This window comes from Rhizopus microsporus (genome assembly GCF_002708625.1).
Source record: "Rhizopus microsporus ATCC 52813 unplaced genomic scaffold scaffold_3, whole genome shotgun sequence".
Classification (NCBI taxonomy): domain Eukaryota; kingdom Fungi; phylum Mucoromycota; class Mucoromycetes; order Mucorales; family Rhizopodaceae; genus Rhizopus; species Rhizopus microsporus.
This window is the reverse complement of record NW_019671918.1, coordinates 1,006,164-1,024,734: the sequence shown is the minus strand read 5'-3', so window position 1 is coordinate 1,024,734 and position 18,571 is coordinate 1,006,164. Positions and strand designations below refer to the sequence as shown.

Below are 18,571 nucleotides of genomic sequence, written 5' to 3'. Positions count from 1 at the left end.
TTCTTTCTTCTTTTCCTTTGAATGCCTTATAGAAACTAAGCTGTATGCTTAGGTAAGCAGTGCACATCCATACACATATACTCTTATGCTTAAATTCCTTCATTTGGTGGCGCAGTAAAATGATTGGCTAATAATAAAAATAAAAATTTTCACCATTTCCTTTTTGGATAAGAAGCAACAGAGAGTGGTCTACGGACTTGCGCACTAGTGCCGAAAAGAAAAAAAAGGCAAATTTGCTATTCCTCTTTTTTTTCTCTTTTTTCTCTAAAAAACTTTTTAATCATAAAAGATTATGAACAATGGCACTTCTAACACAGGAAGCTTAGATCAGCAATTCGGTACAGTAACAAAAAGAAATAGTATTAATAAGTACATAGATTGACCATTTGTATATATATGTTTTATAGCTGGCATGAGCCTCAATAATAATAATCATAATAACAGCAAACCTCCTTCTCGTTATGTCCCTCCTCATTTGAGAAGCCAAGTTAATCGTGAAGATCGATCAACTAATGAAGGCCAGCAGCGCCAAACGCCTAGAGCAAACGGCTGGAATGACTGGAACGGTGGCCGCGGAGGCGGTGCATCTCGCGGTGAAGGAAGAGGATGGAACTCTTCTTATTCAGATATGCCTAGTGGTGGAGGTCGATGGGGCGGTAACCGCAATGACTTTTACGAACGTGGATCCTACGGCGGTTATCGTCAAAACAATACTCGCCAAGACTATAGCTATCAACGCCGTGACGAAACTCAGGGTTACTGGAAGGATGGTGTACACCATATTGGTACCCGCAATCCTCGTACTGAAAAAGAGCTATTTGGCACACAAGACGACAGCATTACGCAACACACTGGTATCAACTTTGAAAAGTACGACGATATTCCTGTCGAAGCCAGTGGTCATGACTGTCCTGAGCCAATTACCGCCTTTACTTCTCCACCAATGGATTCTCATTTGATCAGCAACATTGAGTTGGCTAGATACACTACGCCTACACCTGTTCAAAAATACTCTATTCCTATTGTCGATGCCGGCAGAGACTTAATGGCCTGTGCTCAGACTGGTTCTGGTAAAACCGCTGGTTTCCTCTTCCCCGTCTTTTCTCAATTGTTCACTAAGGGGCCCGTGAGCCCTCCTGAAGACGATTCCCGCGGCTATCGTCAGCGTAAGGCTTATCCCCAAGTGTTGATCCTTGCCCCTACTCGTGAATTAGTCTCACAAATTTACGATGAAGCCAAAAAGTTCGCTTACCGTTCTTGGGTTAAGCCCGCTGTCGTTTATGGTGGCGCTGATATTGGTGCACAGATCCGTAATTTGGAACGTGGTTGTGATCTGCTGGTAGCTACACCTGGTCGTCTTGTCGACTTGCTTGAACGTGCTCGTGTGTCACTCTCATTGATTCGTTACCTTGTCTTGGACGAAGCCGATCGTATGTTGGATATGGGTTTTGAACCTCAAATCAGACGTATTGTCGAAAAGGAAGGTATGCCTGGTGTTGAAGGCCGTAACACCCTCATGTTCTCGGCTACTTTCCCCCGTGACATTCAGCATTTAGCCCGTGACTTCTTGAAGGACTACATCTTCTTGTCTGTCGGTCGTGTTGGTTCTACCTCTGAAAACATCACTCAAAAGATCGAATATGTCGAAGATGAAGATAAGCGCTCTGTTTTGTTGGACATTCTCCACTCTAGTGAAATCTCTGGTCTCTGCTTGATCTTTGTCGAAACAAAGCGTATGGCCGATGCACTCTCTGAGTTTTTATTGGATCACAACTTCCCTGCCACGGCTATTCATGGTGATCGTACCCAACGTGAACGTGAGCGTGCTCTTGAAAGTTTCAAGACAGGTCGCACACCTATCATGGTAGCTACGGCTGTTGCTGCTCGTGGTTTAGATATTGCCAACGTATCCCATGTTATTTCCTATGATTTGCCCACTGATATTGACGATTATGTGCATCGTATTGGTCGTACTGGTCGTGCCGGTAACACTGGTCTGGCTACTGCTTTCTTCAATCGTAACAACAAGAACATCGTTAATGATTTGATCAGCATCTTGGAAGAAGCTAATCAAGAAGTCCCTAGCTTTTTGGAATCTGTCGCTAGAGAAACTCGCTCCTTTAGTGGTCGTGGCCGTGGCCGTGGTCGCGGTGGTGGAGGTAGTTTTGGTGGAAGAGATTACAGAAAGACAAACAACGACTGGAACAGCAATCGTGAATCTGCCTATCCTCCTCGTTCCAACTATAGCAACAATTATGGTGGAAGCGGCAGTGGTAGCGGTAATAACTCTAGAGATGTTCCTCTTCAATATCAAACCAAGACAAGTTGGTTCTAATCCAACTGTCGTTAACGTATAGAATCAGTACTCATCGACCCCCCTTAAAAAAAGCATAATTAAAAGAACCTATTTGTCATATAATTGTTTATCAATTAAAAAAGAGTTTCTCAAAAAGAAAAAAAATACAGTGCTTCTACTGCTAATCTGAGAATTTTATAAAAAATCATTTCGCGGATAAGTTCTCGTTTTAGTCACAACTTATTATTTGTTCTTTAAAGTTTTAAATGTAAAGACCAGCAACCAGGAGGCCGCCTCTTAAATCCGCCTTAGTATACACCAAAGGGTACACATGCACGTAGCCTTTTTGTTGGAAGTTTTGTCGAGCAGATATCCACATTCTATCAGAATATGCCTTAACGTATCGATTCAACAGTTTAGCATCTTCTATGACACGTAAGTATCGTTCATATTTTGTGATGGATTTTGTGTGGAGAGCGTATTTCTACGTTTGTATTAAAGATTACATCCTTTGGACGTAATATAAACAATAAACGTTTCTATACAAGCCAAAATACTTTGACTAAGCTTACAACAACTGATTCATGGTATCTTTAGTCTGTAGTAGTTGATGACGCTGCATGTAATATAATTCACCAGATGTAATTGGTTGACAACATTTATTCTTGCATATAAAGGATCAATTCCCCGTTTTGCGATGAGTCTCTTTCTTTTCTCTTTTCATAAAAAGACCTATTCCATTTTGTCGTATTCTTATGTTTTAGAGGAAAAAATCATTTATTCGATAATATCACATTAAACCTGCCTATCAAAGGTATAATCAGTCTACAAAACCGCAGCCACAAATCGTTGTTCTCATGAACAAGTGCTTTGGTCAGCAAACTGCCACGCATAGCCTTTGAAGAAGAAATAAACGAAACAGAACTATGCATTCGTTTTGTCGGTCCATTCTTGTGCGGCTTATTTGACGATCCTGATGATGGATTGTACTTTCGCTGGACCAATGAGACCACCTTGGAGGCGAAGAAGCAACTTGGATCTTCCAATCGCCATCCTGACATGTGTATTACAAAATCTTGTTGACTCAAGTGAGTTAATAGCTTTGCATATGGAGAAGCAAAACCTGTCTGTCAAGGGGACAATCACTACCTTATTTGCCATGATCTTATTCGAGTCACGGCTTTTTGCAAAGGAGCTGTGATATGTCTCGAATAAATAAAGGAGAAAGAGGGGAAATGTGTGCCAATGTGTCTCTATATAACCTCTTTATTGTATGTTAAGACGAGGGAGAGCTCATTATTACAAACAGCGTTATTTTATATGAAGACAGAATTTTTTTTTTGTAAAATGGTATATTTTATTCAAGTACCGCCAGTCGGCCTGTACTTGTTAAAGAAAATAATAAAGGGTATAGAAGCATGAAATAAAAAAACAAAAGGGTTGCATTAACCCAAGCGAGATGATTTTAGACGCTCTCTATAGATATTTTCATCATGTATTCGTTTATATGAAGACAGGATTATTAAGGAACCGATTTAATTGTGGCCAATAATAGTTGTGTCTGTCATGTTATATGTTAATAACATGTATTGTGGTCAGTCTCTTTGTATTATTCATTCTTAGAGTATAGACTTATAGTAACCTCATACTACAAGATTAAGTATTTATAGGGTAAATACGACAGAAGCAATGGACAATCAGCAAATGAAGGGTGTCTTAGGAATTCAAGTTGTTGGCCGCACCGTTACTTTTTACGTCTTGGTTCTGTCTGCCACGGGGCTCTATGCCATGCTGGAACTCACCAACATCAAAATACCTAGCTGCTTGAATGATTTGCCCCAAGTTAATAACAGATACCTCAGCTCTGTTATGGGCCTTGGATGTTGTCGTATTTTCGACATGTTGAACTACTTAATTCAGGATCCCGCCTATTGCTGGTAACAAAAGATATAAATAGTCTTGAATCTTTTTTTAATAAATATATATGATTCTAGAGTTATCGTTCACTGATTCTTTGGTTTATTTTTCGTGTTTTGTTCTTTATCTATTTCATCATTCTATATCTTTACATAACTTTTTAAAAATCGTACAAAAATAAAAGTTAAAAGGTTTATCTCATAACTGACAAGTAACAGATTTGAGAATTACCTTTTCAAAGGCTTTTCCTGTATGTCTTTTTCTACTCATGCGTCACAGAAATAGCCCTCTAAAAAGTTCAAAAGGAGTTGGCATTTGTGTGACTCAAGCAATCATGCAATGCAGCTAGTTATTGTTTAGTCTCATTCGGATGATATTCTTTTTTATAATAAAATCAAGCATATTTACTAGTATTACTTAGAAGTGAATAGATAAGGTAGGGTCCATTCTAAAGGATAGTAGGGCATGGAGTGAAGCAAACTTTAAAAACATAAAACACTAAACTTTAAGCACAGATTACTCTTCATTGGCTCATTGTCAAAAATAAGGAGAGAAAAAAGGATAAATAGAGGACAAGAAAAGAATAATGAACCTCATCTCTTTTCCTCTCCTTTTATTTTTTTTTTTTTTTTTATCCTTTGTTCTTTTTGATCCTTTATCTTTAGGCAATGTTGTCTGAAGCAAAGAGTAGCAAAACTTGTATAAATTCTATATTCTCTCTTTGTTGCTTACTTCTCTAAAGATAATTGCATCAAAAGAAAGTTCTTTAGGGTAAGTATCTTATAAATGATTACAAGGATTAAAGAAGAAAAATATGACAGACACTTTATGGTTTCCATGACAACCTTTTGAGGGCTTGCTCTCTTTTGTGTTATCATATTGCTATTTAAGTGCTGGATGATATAAAAAACACGCGATGAGCAATCATTTATAAATCCCTTTTTATTGCTGCTAACTTTAGTCTAGTAGATCTCTCTTGTTGTTATGGTTATTTAATAGTTGTGCATTATTAGTTTGAAATAAAAACGCGCTTTCTTTTGCCTTACTTTTATATGTACGTTCTATATTGTTTATGCTGTGTGCCGTATTCATATATTCTTGTTCATCAATAACTCAAAGGAGATTCTTCATGCCAGCTAGGCTCATGCAATGACAAATAAGCTTCACTCCTTTTTTCTCAGGTAAACCTTTGATTTTTTCAGGTTTTTGATATAAACATTTCACTGTGCTACTATCAATAAGAAAATGTGCATAGACTTCTCTGAATCTTTCAGTTAATAAAAGTAGAGGTTCATAGATTTATGAAGAAGAGCATGAGACACTCTACGAATATTCACAAGGCATGAAAAGATTCTAAGGAGAGACTTCAAACCAAGTACAAAAAGCAGCTAGAGTCCATTTTGGCTCATTCTAAAAACCTTTCCAAAATGGCAAAAAAACAAAAAACAAAGCCGCTCATGATGCCCTCCGGTGGAGAAGGAGACCAATCCTGCTATTGTAAAGTAAATCTAAAAATTAACTATGGTAACTACTACACCATGAACACCGTAAAGAAACAGCCAGAAAAAAGCAAAAGGTAAGCCAAATTGCTGTTAATTGCTAATAGCTGTGGTTACATTTTTTTTAGACAATACATGCTGGAGAAGAAGAATTTGTAGCTGATGATAAAGTTCAAGATGAAGGTGAAGAAGTTGAACTAGAATTCTAGAAGAGATGGGCAGAATCTATGTCAGACTGAAAAGCGTCCTTCAGCAATTCAAAAGGGATGCTTGACTTAAGGGCAATGCTGAAGACGGCAGTGGATCAGTACAACAATGGTAGTGCTGGAACATTTCAAAAGCTAAAGCTGTATTATAATTTAGCAATAAACGATAAAGATATATAAGTGTATATATGTATATATATATATATATTTCAGATTGAGAGACTATGTACATATTAAGGAAATGAAGAAACAAGGAAAAAAAGAGAGGAGGCGTTATAGAGCTTCTTTATCTAAGTCTATTTGAACGCAGCAATCAATTCTTTAATGGCTTCCTGTGTACCAAAGATGAGACCAACGATACCAAGGACAGCGACGAGGAAACAGAAGAGAAGTTCATAGATAGGCTTGTTACGGAAACCTGTGAGTTTCAAATAGAAAGCGACAGGGAAAATAAAGATCAATGCACAGTTGGCAAAGGCACCAATGAGAGACATCAATGGACCAAAGTGGGGTACGACACAAGCGATGACACCAACAAAGACAATTAAGCAGACACGGAGGGTTGCACGAATGAAGAATTCCTTGACTTTGCCAAATCGGTCAACAGTGATATCAAACATCTCTTCAAGATCAAGGGAGAATGAGGTGATGAGAAGAGGAGCGGCCATAAGGACGTGAAGAGTGATGATGACAACGGCAACCATTTGAGCTGCGCCAGCGGGAATTGAGTTATAAACAGGATTTGCAACTCTGTCACCGTATACCAAGTAACCAGTGACAGCAGTAACCAAGTAAAGGACAGCACAGGTACTGAGACCAGAAGCAACGACCTTGGGCCAATCTCTGGGTTGCTTCATGGAGGCTTCGACGTGAGGGTAAATGACATTACCACCGAAACTGAAGGAGATGGTACTTAAGGCGATAGGAAACATGTTCCAAATAACAGCGTCATGGTGAACGTTGATTTGATTTTTTCTATCAATTGCTGCACAGATCAAGACAATGACGACAACAATGGCTGTAGCAAGAGCACCAAAGGCACTCATCCAGGCGACTTCTTTCATCGATTTAACAATGATAAAGGGAACGGCGACAATAAAACAACAGATAATAGTCCATGGAACATGACCAATCTCACCAGCTGTTCCTTTACAGAGTTGATTAAAGTTGGAACCAGCAAGGACTGTATAGAGAACAGGAACACCGACGACAATCCAGGCATTAAAGAAAAATGTGATCCAACCACCAATGGAACCAAAGGCAGCTGTGGCAACGTCCTTGTAAGTGTTGAGACGATTTTTGCCGTTAGCATAAAGACAGCGGACCAAGATGATACCGGTATAGGTAGACATTGCCCAAGATAGGAAAATAACTAACAAGCCGATCCAGCCGCCTTGTTGAAGCGCTTGTGGTAAACCGAGAGTACCGGTACCGGCGACTACACATACGACGTTGAAGTATGCAAGCTTTGATGAACCAGCGTGTTCACGATTGATGTCTAAGGTCGTTTCAGCACCGTATTCAAAATCATGATCTAAAATGGATAGTGTCAATGTTTGGGAAACGTGTCAAAAAATAGTGACAACTTACCACTTCCAATATCACTGAAGGAATGTTGCTTTTCTATTGTTTTTTCTTCGTGAATCGACATTCAACAAAAAAAAGAAAGGAAATTAAAAGAAAAAAGTATAATTTGTATAAAGTGGAGAAAAAAGCGCTGGGTTCTTTATATACCAGGCTTTCTTTTAATTTTTTTTTTTTTTGGTTAACCATGAAAAAGTGACCCAATAGTTGTAGTTTTTGCCAAATTTAGCTTTACCCTTCCTTTCACAGGTCATATGTTTCTCTTTTTTTATTCAAAACCCGGAAGTCCGTAGATGCTTGATTGGACGATCTAAATGATACATTGAACTTAAAGGCAAATACAGGGTCTCTTTTGTTTACTGACAATGATTGCACGCATGTAAACCATCAGCTCTCTTTTGTTGGGGGGAATAGGTTCCCACGACTACAAACTTTATAATCAATTGAAATCATTTTGAACTAAATCTTTGTCGTTGTCTCTTGCTTTATCTCCAATTTTTAAATAAGCGTACGGAGTTTAGGAATATGTTACTAAGGTAACCCAGTTACCATGTTGCAATAATGAAGATCACGCTCTTTTACTACCCTTTTTTGCTAATTCCTTTTTCTTTTGTCTCTTAACAAAATTTCCAACTTTATCATCTGTCAATGCTCAGTTCATTTCTTTCGAGTAATGATGATGATTTGTACTCGATGGGATCGTTGTACAAAGACTATATTAAATAGGGAAAGTAATCTTTTTGCGTGAGAAAGACCTATAAAAGGATAGTAGCTCAGCTGATCCCATGAGAAAGGGTGTAATGGGGGGTTTCCAGGAAAGTATTATCTTCCAACATGTTAAAAAGTGGCCTTTCCCTTTAGCAAATATATACTCAAAGAAGACTGCATGGGCTGATATTTGATCAATTAAAAATCATGCTGTTCGACCAGATCACAATATTTAAAAATGTGTGTGATCTTTATAATAATATCTTTTGCCTTGATAAATCTTTATAACAGGACCAATCGTCCTTATCATTAATCTCGTTGATATTTATATTATCTAACATGACCCCCCTCTCCTACTTTATCTCTCCCCCCATTGATATTGCTTGGCACAAGTAAAGGATAGTGTATGTTCCATAATCATCAACAGCGAATCAGCATTCGTGAGAAAGAAGACAAAAATAGGCTTTCGGCCTCACTCGAATATGGTAGCGACACATACTTGTCTATCATCTCTCTGTCCTTTTACACGTGGCTAATAATAAAGCTGTTCTTTTCAAAAGGGAAGACAATGTTTAAACAAAAAGGACGCTTTTTCAATTTAAAATACAACGAGAAAAGAAGGATAAAAGTATGTTCATAAACGGAGAGTGTGAGAGGAGATGGTTTATTTTCAATTTCCTATATTCACATATTAAATTTACAAGAGCTGTACATATTATAAAGTTTGTGTGAGTGTGTGAATATCATCAATTCACTGCCTTTTGTTTCTTTGCTTTATTCTTTTCTTCTTCTGATTGAAACGGTCTCTTCTTATTGACCACTGGCTGTGTAGGAGGTCGTACGGTAAGTTTTATGATCTTTTGGGTTCTGGGTGGCGCAGGTGCATCTTCTAGTGGTCGTTTTATGCCATTTGTCTTGAGTAAGAGTCGTGATGGAGCTATATATGTATATAAAGTTAAACCAAGCCATCTTTTTTTAACTTTAACTTACATGTTGGATTAGTAATATTATTTATATTATTAGTGGAATGCTCGATTCTAGGGTTCACGTTATTCTGCACAGCAGAAGAACTTGTAGTGTAGTCAATGCTCATTGGTTCCATATGATTTGATTTATGTATTAAGTTGCTTATTGATGTCTTGCTAGATGATTTCTGATGACTCTCTTTTTCATTCTTGGCAGCATTGGATGATTTTTTTCGTTGTAAATAGGCGGGCATAAGTTCTTGAAGCTTGGCTCTCAGTATCTCAGTCTCTTCAGGTAACTGGACTTCCAGTCCTTCTAAGCTTCGTAAGTATCGTCTTATTTCTTCTACTTGATCAACGTCAAGATGTGAGCGACAGAATGTCTGAACACGTGACTGGAAACTGTTCATGAGAGTGTAAATGTTCTTGATCAATGAGTAATCCTTTGGGCGAAACATGAGTGGTTGAGCAATTTGCATAAGTGTTTGAAGTTCGTGCAACGTCGGTCGTCGTGATACGTGGGCCAAAGCCTTTTTTGAATCGTTATCACAGATTGGGCAGACATACGAGATGGACGAACGAACAACGCTTCGAGGTACTCGGACGCATGGATTGTGATACCACTCTTTGCAGATATCACATTCGACCATAATTCCAGACTCTGGTTTACGACAGATACAATACAAGTCAATTCTTTCAAAATTGGATGTGATCGTCTCAACGTTCGACAAGGTTTCTCGGAGGACATGATCAAGAGATTTTTGTCGGCCATGCATAAATGTTGTCCTGACCCTTTCGTTCCATGTGCTCATGTTTGAGAGGGCTTGAGACAGTCTCTGTACTTTTTCTGATTTGAACACAATTTCTCTACAGACAGACATCAGTTTCTGACCATCGGTCACTGCAGGTCGTTCGAGGACGTTGGATCGAGTACACTCTGTCGCGAGCATCTCATCGACCTGATTGAGAATAACTTTTGAACGAGCTATAGCGTTCTGCAGACGAGTTAGGAGATGAGGTTCGAGCGTGAACGAGAGCTGTGGGTTCTCACGATTTTGGCCAATAGTGAATACGCTAGCTTCTTCATCAAGTCCAATCTTTTGTCTTCCGCGGCAAAGGTTTTCAATAAACTGTAAGCAGCGTTTAGCCTCTTGTTCGATCGTAGCTAGACGCTCAGGCCAAGGTCCTTCGGTAATGCCCAGGTCAGATGCACTCTTTATGAGCCTTCTTATTGATTTTGCATTGTATGGTTTGGCAAGCACCTTTTCGACTTCTGTCAACCAAGAGCGAGATTCGATCGTGCTTCTGAGCTGAGCGAATCGTTTAGAGTCCGCCTTAAGTGACTTGCCTTGTTCATAAATAGGGTACTGCAGTTGTTCGTCATTGGATGCCAGTAATTCGTCTGTGATTGTGGCTTCATAGGCAAGTAATTGGTCCAAGTATTCGTTCAACTGAGGTACCAATGGAAAATCATAGCCAATTCGAGATGCCTTTTCTAATAAATTCTGAATACGTTCGATACGTCCCTTTTGTGTTGATTTATTAGAATCTGACTTCAAGTCCAGTATGCGTTCGGCCTCTGTCACCCACTGATCCATGATCTCTATAAAATCACGCAAGGCAGCCAAGTCTTCTGGGTTTACATTTATCTCTTCGCCCTCCTTTAATATCTCGTTTAGTGCCTTTATTGTTGGTTTTGTCTGAATTGCCTTGTTTAACTTTTGCTTCCATTTTTCAGGACTGAAGCCACTGTTGACTATGCTATTGACCAACTCTTCTAGTTCTTTATCTGAAAAACGAAGATAAAGCGTCTTAGAGCTCATAGGACACTCGCATAACTAAAGGCAAGGATGAATAAACAAATTGTTTGCAATATGTATCACGATATATACCTCTAATATATGATCGGAGCATGACACTCTCTCTGTACAGGCACAACCAATAAAAGACAGATAGGTGTAACAATGACAGTGATCACATTGGAGTTCTTCACGTGCATCTTCTTTTGGTATTGCTGTCTCCTTGATCTTCTTTGTACGAGCAGTTTGACGCTCCTCTAGTTCTCTTTGTTGCATGTCCATTAACCCTCGTTTGAGCCATTCAAGATCAGATTTGGGACTATTTTTGAAATTGAATGCTGCAGTGACAAGCAATTCATCATGTGAAAAACAAGGCTGTTTTCTAAATTCTTTGTAACGTTTAACGCATTCTAATCCATGTTCCACCCAATCTGTTGGAGCAAAGTTGACAGCTTCACAAAAATTGAACTTAAGGGCAATTAATAAAGGACAACACTATATATATAAACACTTACACCATGATTAAATCCAGAATGATATGCTTTAGGAAACGTCACGACAAATTGGCCTGGTCTTTGATCGACAGCATAGACTTTGACATTTTCTTTTAACAATCTTTCGGGACTGAGCATAGTGACTAATTGGAATAGCAGGTCGGGCTGTTGTTCAAACAGTTCTGGAACCGCCTTTCGCATCGACTCTTCAAATTTTGCTGTATCCGAGCCGGGTACACCGTACCAGGTTTTGGTTTCACCCCAGTGCATATAATTTATGGAGTATGTGTAGTGGTCCTCGTTATGCCAACAGAAGGCAGAAAAGCACATGCCAATGTATAACCAGGGAGACATCATACCACTGATGTCCGTTTTGATGTGTGTAAACAAGGAGTGTGGCGATACTGGAATTACATTTAAATTCCATGGGTCAAATGCACCTTGTGGCATTTGTTCAGGAGCCATAAAGCCACTGAAACACACACAAGACAGTTTGAGTAAGAAAAAATATGAAATGGTATATCCTTTTTTTACCTTCCATGTTGTGTACTGTGTAGGTCAGCGCCGTATTCGACTTGACATGTTTCATGGGGGTTATTGACAAGTCGCCAGAACTCGTTCTCACAGTCTTCTTCTGTCACCGGTCGCTCTTCACCGTTTGCTTTAGCGAACCATTCCTTTTTGAATTTATCACAGACCTTTTGAAAACCAGCAAGTGTGTACTCTGAGCCATCTTCAAAGCCATAGTCCTTGCCGACGGCTGTCAAACACTGGAGACAGTACCAGTCCGTTTTGGGTACAGATGACAAGGGCGGTGTAAGACAATAGAGATGATAGCCACGATTACATCCGTCACATAGCAGCAAGTTTTCTTCATCTTCATTCTTGTGGCAGATCTCACAAGTATCGTTACTATCGTCATTCAAGTAGGAAATATCTAACATGTATAATAAATCTCCGGCACATATCCTCTGTAGTGGTGACACATACCTTTTTTCTTGAGGAGATTTTCAGCATCTTCCTTATGTTGAGCATACCATATCTCATAAGGCAAGATGATCTTCGTATAAGCTGATTTCAGAGCATTTGACATGGATGTGCAGTTCTTTCGAGCATAGCCTAATACTCTGCCTATTTCAGCCCACTTTTTTTGCTTGATGACTTCTTGAACACCGCCTCTCATGGCCACTTCATTTTTCAGTTTATAGAGATCAATGGGTCTTTTATCCAATTGCGGTATTTTGGCAACAGGTTTGCCAGTGAGTATATGATATTTGGTGAGCTGCTCTAGATAATTGACGTTTGCACGGGTTTCGCCTTCCATACTATTGAGCTTTTGAAGCCTAGTTTTGAAGCGAAAATTCTACAGTAGAATGAATAAACGTCTCTCTCTCGTTTCTCTTTATATAAAGAGTTTACCTCAGTGTTTAAACAGAACTCAGGTTTGTAATCACTAGGCGGGATGATCTTTATAATTCCATACTTTGCACCCTCAGTGCTAATCTTCTCAATATAAGCTAGAGGGTCTTTAAACTCTTCTTTTGTTGGATAAAATGTAGGCGCTTCTTCCAGTCCAAATATCCTTTTTCGTTTACGCATTGTAGAGGCAGCTTGAGCTGTTGTTTTTATATTGGATAAGTCAAAAGGCTCAGTGATGACCTTTTTAGTGGATCTGGTGGACATACAAAAATAAGTATTTCTGTTTACAAAAAAAAGCGGGTGGTTAAAAAAAGGGGGGGTTTAAAGAGAGAGAGAAAGAGAGAAAGAGAAAATTTGGATACGGGGCTTTATAAATAATAAGGAAAATGTATATGTGTTTAAATTTTATAAAACGACTACTATTGAAATAAGATAATAGTAGTGAGCCAAGTAGAACACAATTAAAACAAAGAATATAGAGGAAATTAAAATGAAAGAAAGAAAGAAAGAAACAGAGAGAGACAGAAGAAAAAAATTTATTTTGGAAATGGCCAATCAAATAAACATAATTAAATCAAGTTTTTCTTTTCAAAACTATCCTTCTTCATGTCTTGGTCGTCTTCATTGTTCCTTTTAAGCGCCTTGATAGCTCAACTAATACAGGAGTACAGCCTACTTCACCTTTCCATGTCATCAGACTATCTGCTCTCGTTGGTCCCTTGGTAAGGATACCTATGGGTTTATTTTGTTGATGAGCCATTCTAACGAGTCGATAAGAAGAATAAGTAGCAAGTGAGGAGCCGATGATAACAACGGCAGAACAGTCATTCACGAGTTGCTCTGCTCTTTTGGTTATGTGTGGTTTGATATTTTCTCCAAAAAAGACGACCTTGGGTTTCATCTTTTGACTACCACAGGAAGTACAAGGTGGAATGTCAAAATCATCGTAAGCTACACCATCTGGTAGCTCCACATCACCATCAGGATTGATCTTGGTTTCACCGCCTAACATCGCATTCCAGGCTGGATTACGAGCATGGATACGGTGTTGGTACAGGGTCCGGTCATACTCTGCATCACAGTCCATACATTCCACCTTGTAAAGTGTACCATGTAGTTCAAGCAGCCTTTCAACGGGCGTGTTCGCCTTGGTATGAAGATAATCTACATTTTGTGTAATGATGTTTTGGATATAGGAAGACTGAGTCGTTAACAAGGCAAGTGCATGGTGCGAGCCGTTTGGTAAAGCTTGGGACATCTTTGGCCATCCTAGATAACTACGAGACCAGTATCTTTGTCGATAGAGATGAGAAGAAAGAAGTTCATGGTAAAGAATGGGTCGATGTCTTGGGTTACGCACATAGGTTCCCTTTTCTTATTTTGTTAATCCATTTTTCCTGGATCTTTTTATGATTTTATTTTACCTGGTCACCTCTATAGTCCGGAATACCAGAGTCTGTTGATAATCCTATCTCTCAGAGGTTACTATCACGAGTTGCTATGCTTATCATTTATTTCTTTTCACTTCTTTACCTGCTCCTGTGATCACTAGTATGCGGCCTTTATATTGCTCAAACAAATCTAGTAATCTGTGCATCACTTCATCATGATCAAATGAGGAAGCAATTGCAGGATTAGGTGTTTTCAACTCTGGTATTTTAATAGTCGCATTCCACACTTTACTAGAGACACGCTGATATAATGGGCGCGCTGCTGTGGCCATGATGTGTTGAAAGAGAAAGATGAATGCTCATTTCTCACTTCATTGCTACAGCATAGCTCAATCCCACCTGTTTGTGTCTGAGATTGAAAAATGAAACGTAGAAACCATGGCTTTCTGTCTCCTTGGTGATATGACATCGTTTATAAAGTTGTGATTATTTGTGTACATAGCATATCAATAGGGCGTATATGTGCACACGTTATAATCCATACTTGTATATAAGTCATATATGAAAAAAAATACCGTGCTTTCTAAAGAACATATATTAACGGCGCAGAAAAGGAGAGAAAGACGATGATTTCATAATGTAATATAATGTTGCATTATTTTCAAATCAAAAAGATAAATATACAATAATGAAGTATTTAACTGTAATAGATCAAAAGGATATATATTGCAATTATTATTAAACTTTTTATGAATATCAAAAACCTTATAACTATTCACACACACACGCACACACACACAATGGAACGCAATACAAGCTTTTATTATGCAGAGCTTAAAGCCTTTTTTTTTGCATCTAACTGGTTGGGTTCATGCCTCTCTCCTTTTTTGGAAAGTACAGCAAGCGGGAAAGAAACTTATACTTCCTAAAGTAGAAAAACGGTATACGTTCTTAAAACTCCGTAATGTTCACTTTCTTCCTTTTTTTTTTTTCTCTCTCTCTCTTTTTTTAAAACAAAGAAATTAACTAATTAATCAAAAAAAAAAAAAGAAACATAGAAAAACAACCAAAGCTATTTTTACATTCTGTGGACTTTTTCTTTTTCTTTTTCCTTTTTGCAAAAATAGACATTTAGATTGTGTAAAACTAGATAAAGGTACTTTATAGTGTGCTTCAGTAGTAGTAATAGTAATAATAAGTTACCTTAGCAACATTACATTATATATATATACATCACATTATAACTATACATGTCTCAACAGGTAAAGCACTGAGCAAATATAAAAGACACGCTAAAACCTGTTTCTTAATAGAAAAGTAATCATAGTAAACTAAACAATGTAACTAGAATGATAAATTTAAAATAAGAGTGAAAAGCCGTATAATTATTTATTTATTTTGTTTATAGGCTGACGATAATGCTATTTCAGTCACAAAATCAACAGATTCGGATAATGCATGGAAAGCAGTTGGTAGTAGAAGAGGCAGTACAGTGGCTGTAGAGAAATCAATCAGTCCTCATGATTCTCCGATCAATGATACTATAGAAACGATAAGGAGAAGCTCGATTGCATCTGAGAGCAACTGGGGTTCATTCAATGGGTTTCAATGGGAAGGACCATCGATCTTTGACGAAGAAGGAAAATCAACTGCTGTGACCAGTATAGCACCTACAACCGCATTGCCTGAGGATACGGTACCAAGCAGTGTCCTTTCTGTACCCATGTTGCCTGGCGTATCACTCGAGCCTATTTACCGTCAACAACGAAGCCTTTCGTTTTCAATGGGTCAAGATCCCGCCTTCTTCGGATATGATGATTATGAAGAACCTTATCAACATGTTCAATACAAGAGCTCGCTAGAACCTATGGCAGAGGAGCAAGAAGAGGAAGAGTTTGACAGCCTGGATCTGTCCTTCATCCGATCTCGTTCAAAGTCATCCGGCGCTGCATTTGGCTTATTGTCACAGTCTCAACATGCTCACTTGCTCGCTCGTCGTGAATCAGAGCACTTGGAAGATATTCAACAGCAACGTAGACGATCATCTCGATTCTTTCATGCAAGCGAAATGTCACTCGGGGACAAGGAGCAACTCCAACGACGCATGTCACAACAACAACAACAGCAACAACAGCAAGAATATGCGTTCCCTGACAATAGCAACTACAGTCTCATGAGACGACAGTCACTCACATTGAACACGCCGCCTCCTACTAATATTCAGCAGCTTGCAGATCAGCTTGAAAATACACACATCTATCATTACCCTCAACATCCTGTTCCTGTGCCGTTTAGATCTGATTTATTCAATCCGTCATTCATGCCCTCTTCTCACCCACATCAACCCACAGCTCCCATGGCCGTCCCTCCCCCATCCGTACCTCATATCATAGAAGATTTAGATTCAAAGAGCTTAAATGAGCTTGGTAAAGGTGTTCCCATCAGTCGTCTGGACACACCTTTGTTCATGGTCGAATTCAAGGCTTCCAGAACCGACTTTTTCTATTCACCTCACTTTTATCCACGTATAGGCGATCTTGTTGTTGTCGAAGGTGACCGTGGAAAAGATTTGGGCAAGGTCGTGGCCAACACGTTGACTGTGGATCAAGTGACCGAATTGGAACAAAAAAAGCAAGCAAGGCTAGAATCGGCTAATGCGCATGAAGACCAACAGCAACAACAGCAGCCTAAAAAGGAAATTCATATCAAACGCATCTTTAGACTAGCAGCACCTGATGAAATTCAAATGTTCATCATAAAGGCGCAGGATGAACAAAAGGCACTTGAGATATGTCAACAGAGAATTAAGCAACGTAAATTGCCGATGAAGGTGGTCGATGCAGAGTATCAATGGGATCGACGCAAGTTGACATTCTATTTTGAAGCAGAACATCGTATTGACTTTAGAGAACTTGTACGTGAATTATTCAAAATTTATAAGACGCGTATTTGGATGTAAGTTTCGTATTTATAGTATTCATGAAGCTAATTTTTTTTTATTCTAGGTGTGTTGTTACTGTTCCTATTACATTGAATGATCTTTCATCTAAATAATATACACTTTATTCACAAATTATTCGCACACTGATAAAAAAATGATAATTTCAGAAAACAAATAATAATAAAAGAGACAGCAAATAATGACAAAAGAGAGGCTACAAGAAGCAAAAGAATGAATAAAGAAATGATTAGTAAATCAGTTATTTACATTGATATTAAATACTTACATTATAAAGAAGAGAATTTATAAGAGAAAAAAAGAGACAAAAAAATGAGTAAACTCATAAAGAGATGATTAATATCTTACCCGAGGTGCATTAATTAGGGCTGGCGATAACCAGCCCGGAAAAGTAAGAGAGAGAGCAAGAGAAAGTGGCCAAAGGAGCGGAAGGGGTTGAAGGAGTGGATGGGACCAAAGTTTGGTAAGAACCAAACTATCCCCAGCTAGTACCGGTACTGTTTCGATTTTATGATCTATAATACTACATATCAGTTTCTTACAATAGTAAAGAATATAACGTACCTTAGGGCTAGCTGGGGAATAGCTGGTTTTACTTTTTGGGCCAAAGAAGAAAAGAAGAGGAAAAGAAGTCAAGATCAGACTATTTATATAAAGTCTCTAACAACTTTTTTCAGTTACATGTTATCCATAAGTATTGACCGCATTTATCTTATATATATCAAAAATATCAAGTTCATTGCCTTTTTAATGATAAAGACTGATAGCCAACTAAAGTGCAATTGTTGCTGGTACGAATAATTTCTGAAAATGGTGTACTAAACACATTCATCGATCGTATGCTTTATTATATTTCTTTTTCTGATTCGCGCATGCTTTTTTTAGACGCGTCACATTATCACTTTTTTTTTTTATTATTTAAATGGTCAACATTGTCATTCATCCTTATAATCAGTCCAGTCAAAAGCAAGATTTACTTGTACTTGACTTTCAAGGAAGTTTTGATTCTGGAGAAGCTGTTGATTTATCTCTTGTCAAGTTTGGAAATGTCACTTTGAATGAAGTAAGATGAAACAAGAACAAGACATTTCAAAAAACTTAAATAATTATAGAATTCAGCCGAACTTGTCATTGGACATCATCGTCTTGTTGGAAGAAAAGTAAAACTACCTAAACCGTATGCGGTAATTCACAAGAGAAAGGATAGTATGGAAGCAAGCTATGACGTTGTGAGCATTGTTAAAGAAAAGTACGTCTTTTCTCAACGACCAGGATTAATCGTACAAGAAAATTTACGCAACTTGACTCGTATTGGAGGATAAGGCTCTCGGTCA

The 18,571-nt window shown here is 38.4% G+C and overlaps 7 protein-coding genes across 7 annotated transcripts; 4 read left to right on the top strand and 3 right to left on the bottom strand.

Annotated features, from left to right (window-relative positions):
* The first annotated feature begins 266 nt into the window (after positions 1-266).
* On the top strand, positions 267-2,414 carry RHIMIDRAFT_289889 (DEAD-domain-containing protein). The gene is made up of 2 exons (XM_023613679.1): positions 267-338; positions 408-2,414. Exons 1-2 carry the CDS (start codon positions 293-295, stop codon positions 2,333-2,335), a joined length of 1,974 nt encoding a protein of 657 aa, XP_023469206.1. The 5' UTR covers positions 267-292; the 3' UTR covers positions 2,336-2,414.
* A 3,720-nt stretch (positions 2,415-6,134) lies between these two features.
* RHIMIDRAFT_272674 (uncharacterized protein) lies at positions 6,135-7,679 on the bottom strand. The gene is made up of 2 exons (XM_023612336.1): positions 7,509-7,679; positions 6,135-7,452 (listed from the first exon to the last, which is right to left on the bottom strand). Exons 1-2 carry the CDS (start codon positions 7,567-7,569, stop codon positions 6,215-6,217), a joined length of 1,299 nt encoding a protein of 432 aa, XP_023469205.1. The 5' UTR covers positions 7,570-7,679; the 3' UTR covers positions 6,135-6,214.
* A 1,097-nt stretch (positions 7,680-8,776) lies between these two features.
* Positions 8,777-13,240, bottom strand: RHIMIDRAFT_272670 (uncharacterized protein). The gene is made up of 7 exons (XM_023612335.1): positions 12,888-13,240; positions 12,459-12,831; positions 12,003-12,405; positions 11,490-11,940; positions 11,068-11,442; positions 9,201-11,013; positions 8,777-9,147 (listed from the first exon to the last, which is right to left on the bottom strand). The coding sequence occupies exons 1-7, from the start codon at positions 13,149-13,151 to the stop codon at positions 8,957-8,959; spliced, it is 3,870 nt and encodes a 1,289-aa protein (XP_023469204.1). The 5' UTR covers positions 13,152-13,240; the 3' UTR covers positions 8,777-8,956.
* A 196-nt stretch (positions 13,241-13,436) lies between these two features.
* RHIMIDRAFT_272663 (DHS-like NAD/FAD-binding domain-containing protein) lies at positions 13,437-14,442 on the bottom strand. The gene is made up of 2 exons (XM_023612334.1): positions 14,312-14,442; positions 13,437-14,261 (listed from the first exon to the last, which is right to left on the bottom strand). The coding sequence occupies exon 2, from the start codon at positions 14,143-14,145 to the stop codon at positions 13,492-13,494; it is 654 nt and encodes a 217-aa protein (XP_023469203.1). The 5' UTR covers positions 14,146-14,261; positions 14,312-14,442; the 3' UTR covers positions 13,437-13,491.
* A 1,042-nt stretch (positions 14,443-15,484) lies between these two features.
* Positions 15,485-16,411, top strand: RHIMIDRAFT_272660 (uncharacterized protein; the record flags this gene model as incomplete). The annotated part of the gene is made up of 3 exons (XM_023612333.1): positions 15,485-15,540; positions 15,592-15,618; positions 15,687-16,411. Coding segments are annotated over exons 1-3 (764 nt in total), but the record flags the coding sequence as incomplete, so codon positions are not given.
* Positions 16,412-16,634: 223 nt separating this feature from the next.
* Positions 16,635-17,237, top strand: RHIMIDRAFT_199230 (PSP1-domain-containing protein; the record flags this gene model as incomplete). The annotated part of the gene is made up of 1 exon (XM_023606355.1): positions 16,635-17,237. One exon carries the CDS (start codon positions 16,635-16,637, stop codon positions 17,235-17,237), a length of 603 nt encoding a protein of 200 aa, XP_023469201.1.
* A 776-nt stretch (positions 17,238-18,013) lies between these two features.
* RHIMIDRAFT_272658 (uncharacterized protein) lies at positions 18,014-18,571 on the top strand. The gene is made up of 2 exons (XM_023612332.1): positions 18,014-18,300; positions 18,350-18,571. Exons 1-2 carry the CDS (start codon positions 18,160-18,162, stop codon positions 18,557-18,559), a joined length of 351 nt encoding a protein of 116 aa, XP_023469200.1. The 5' UTR covers positions 18,014-18,159; the 3' UTR covers positions 18,560-18,571.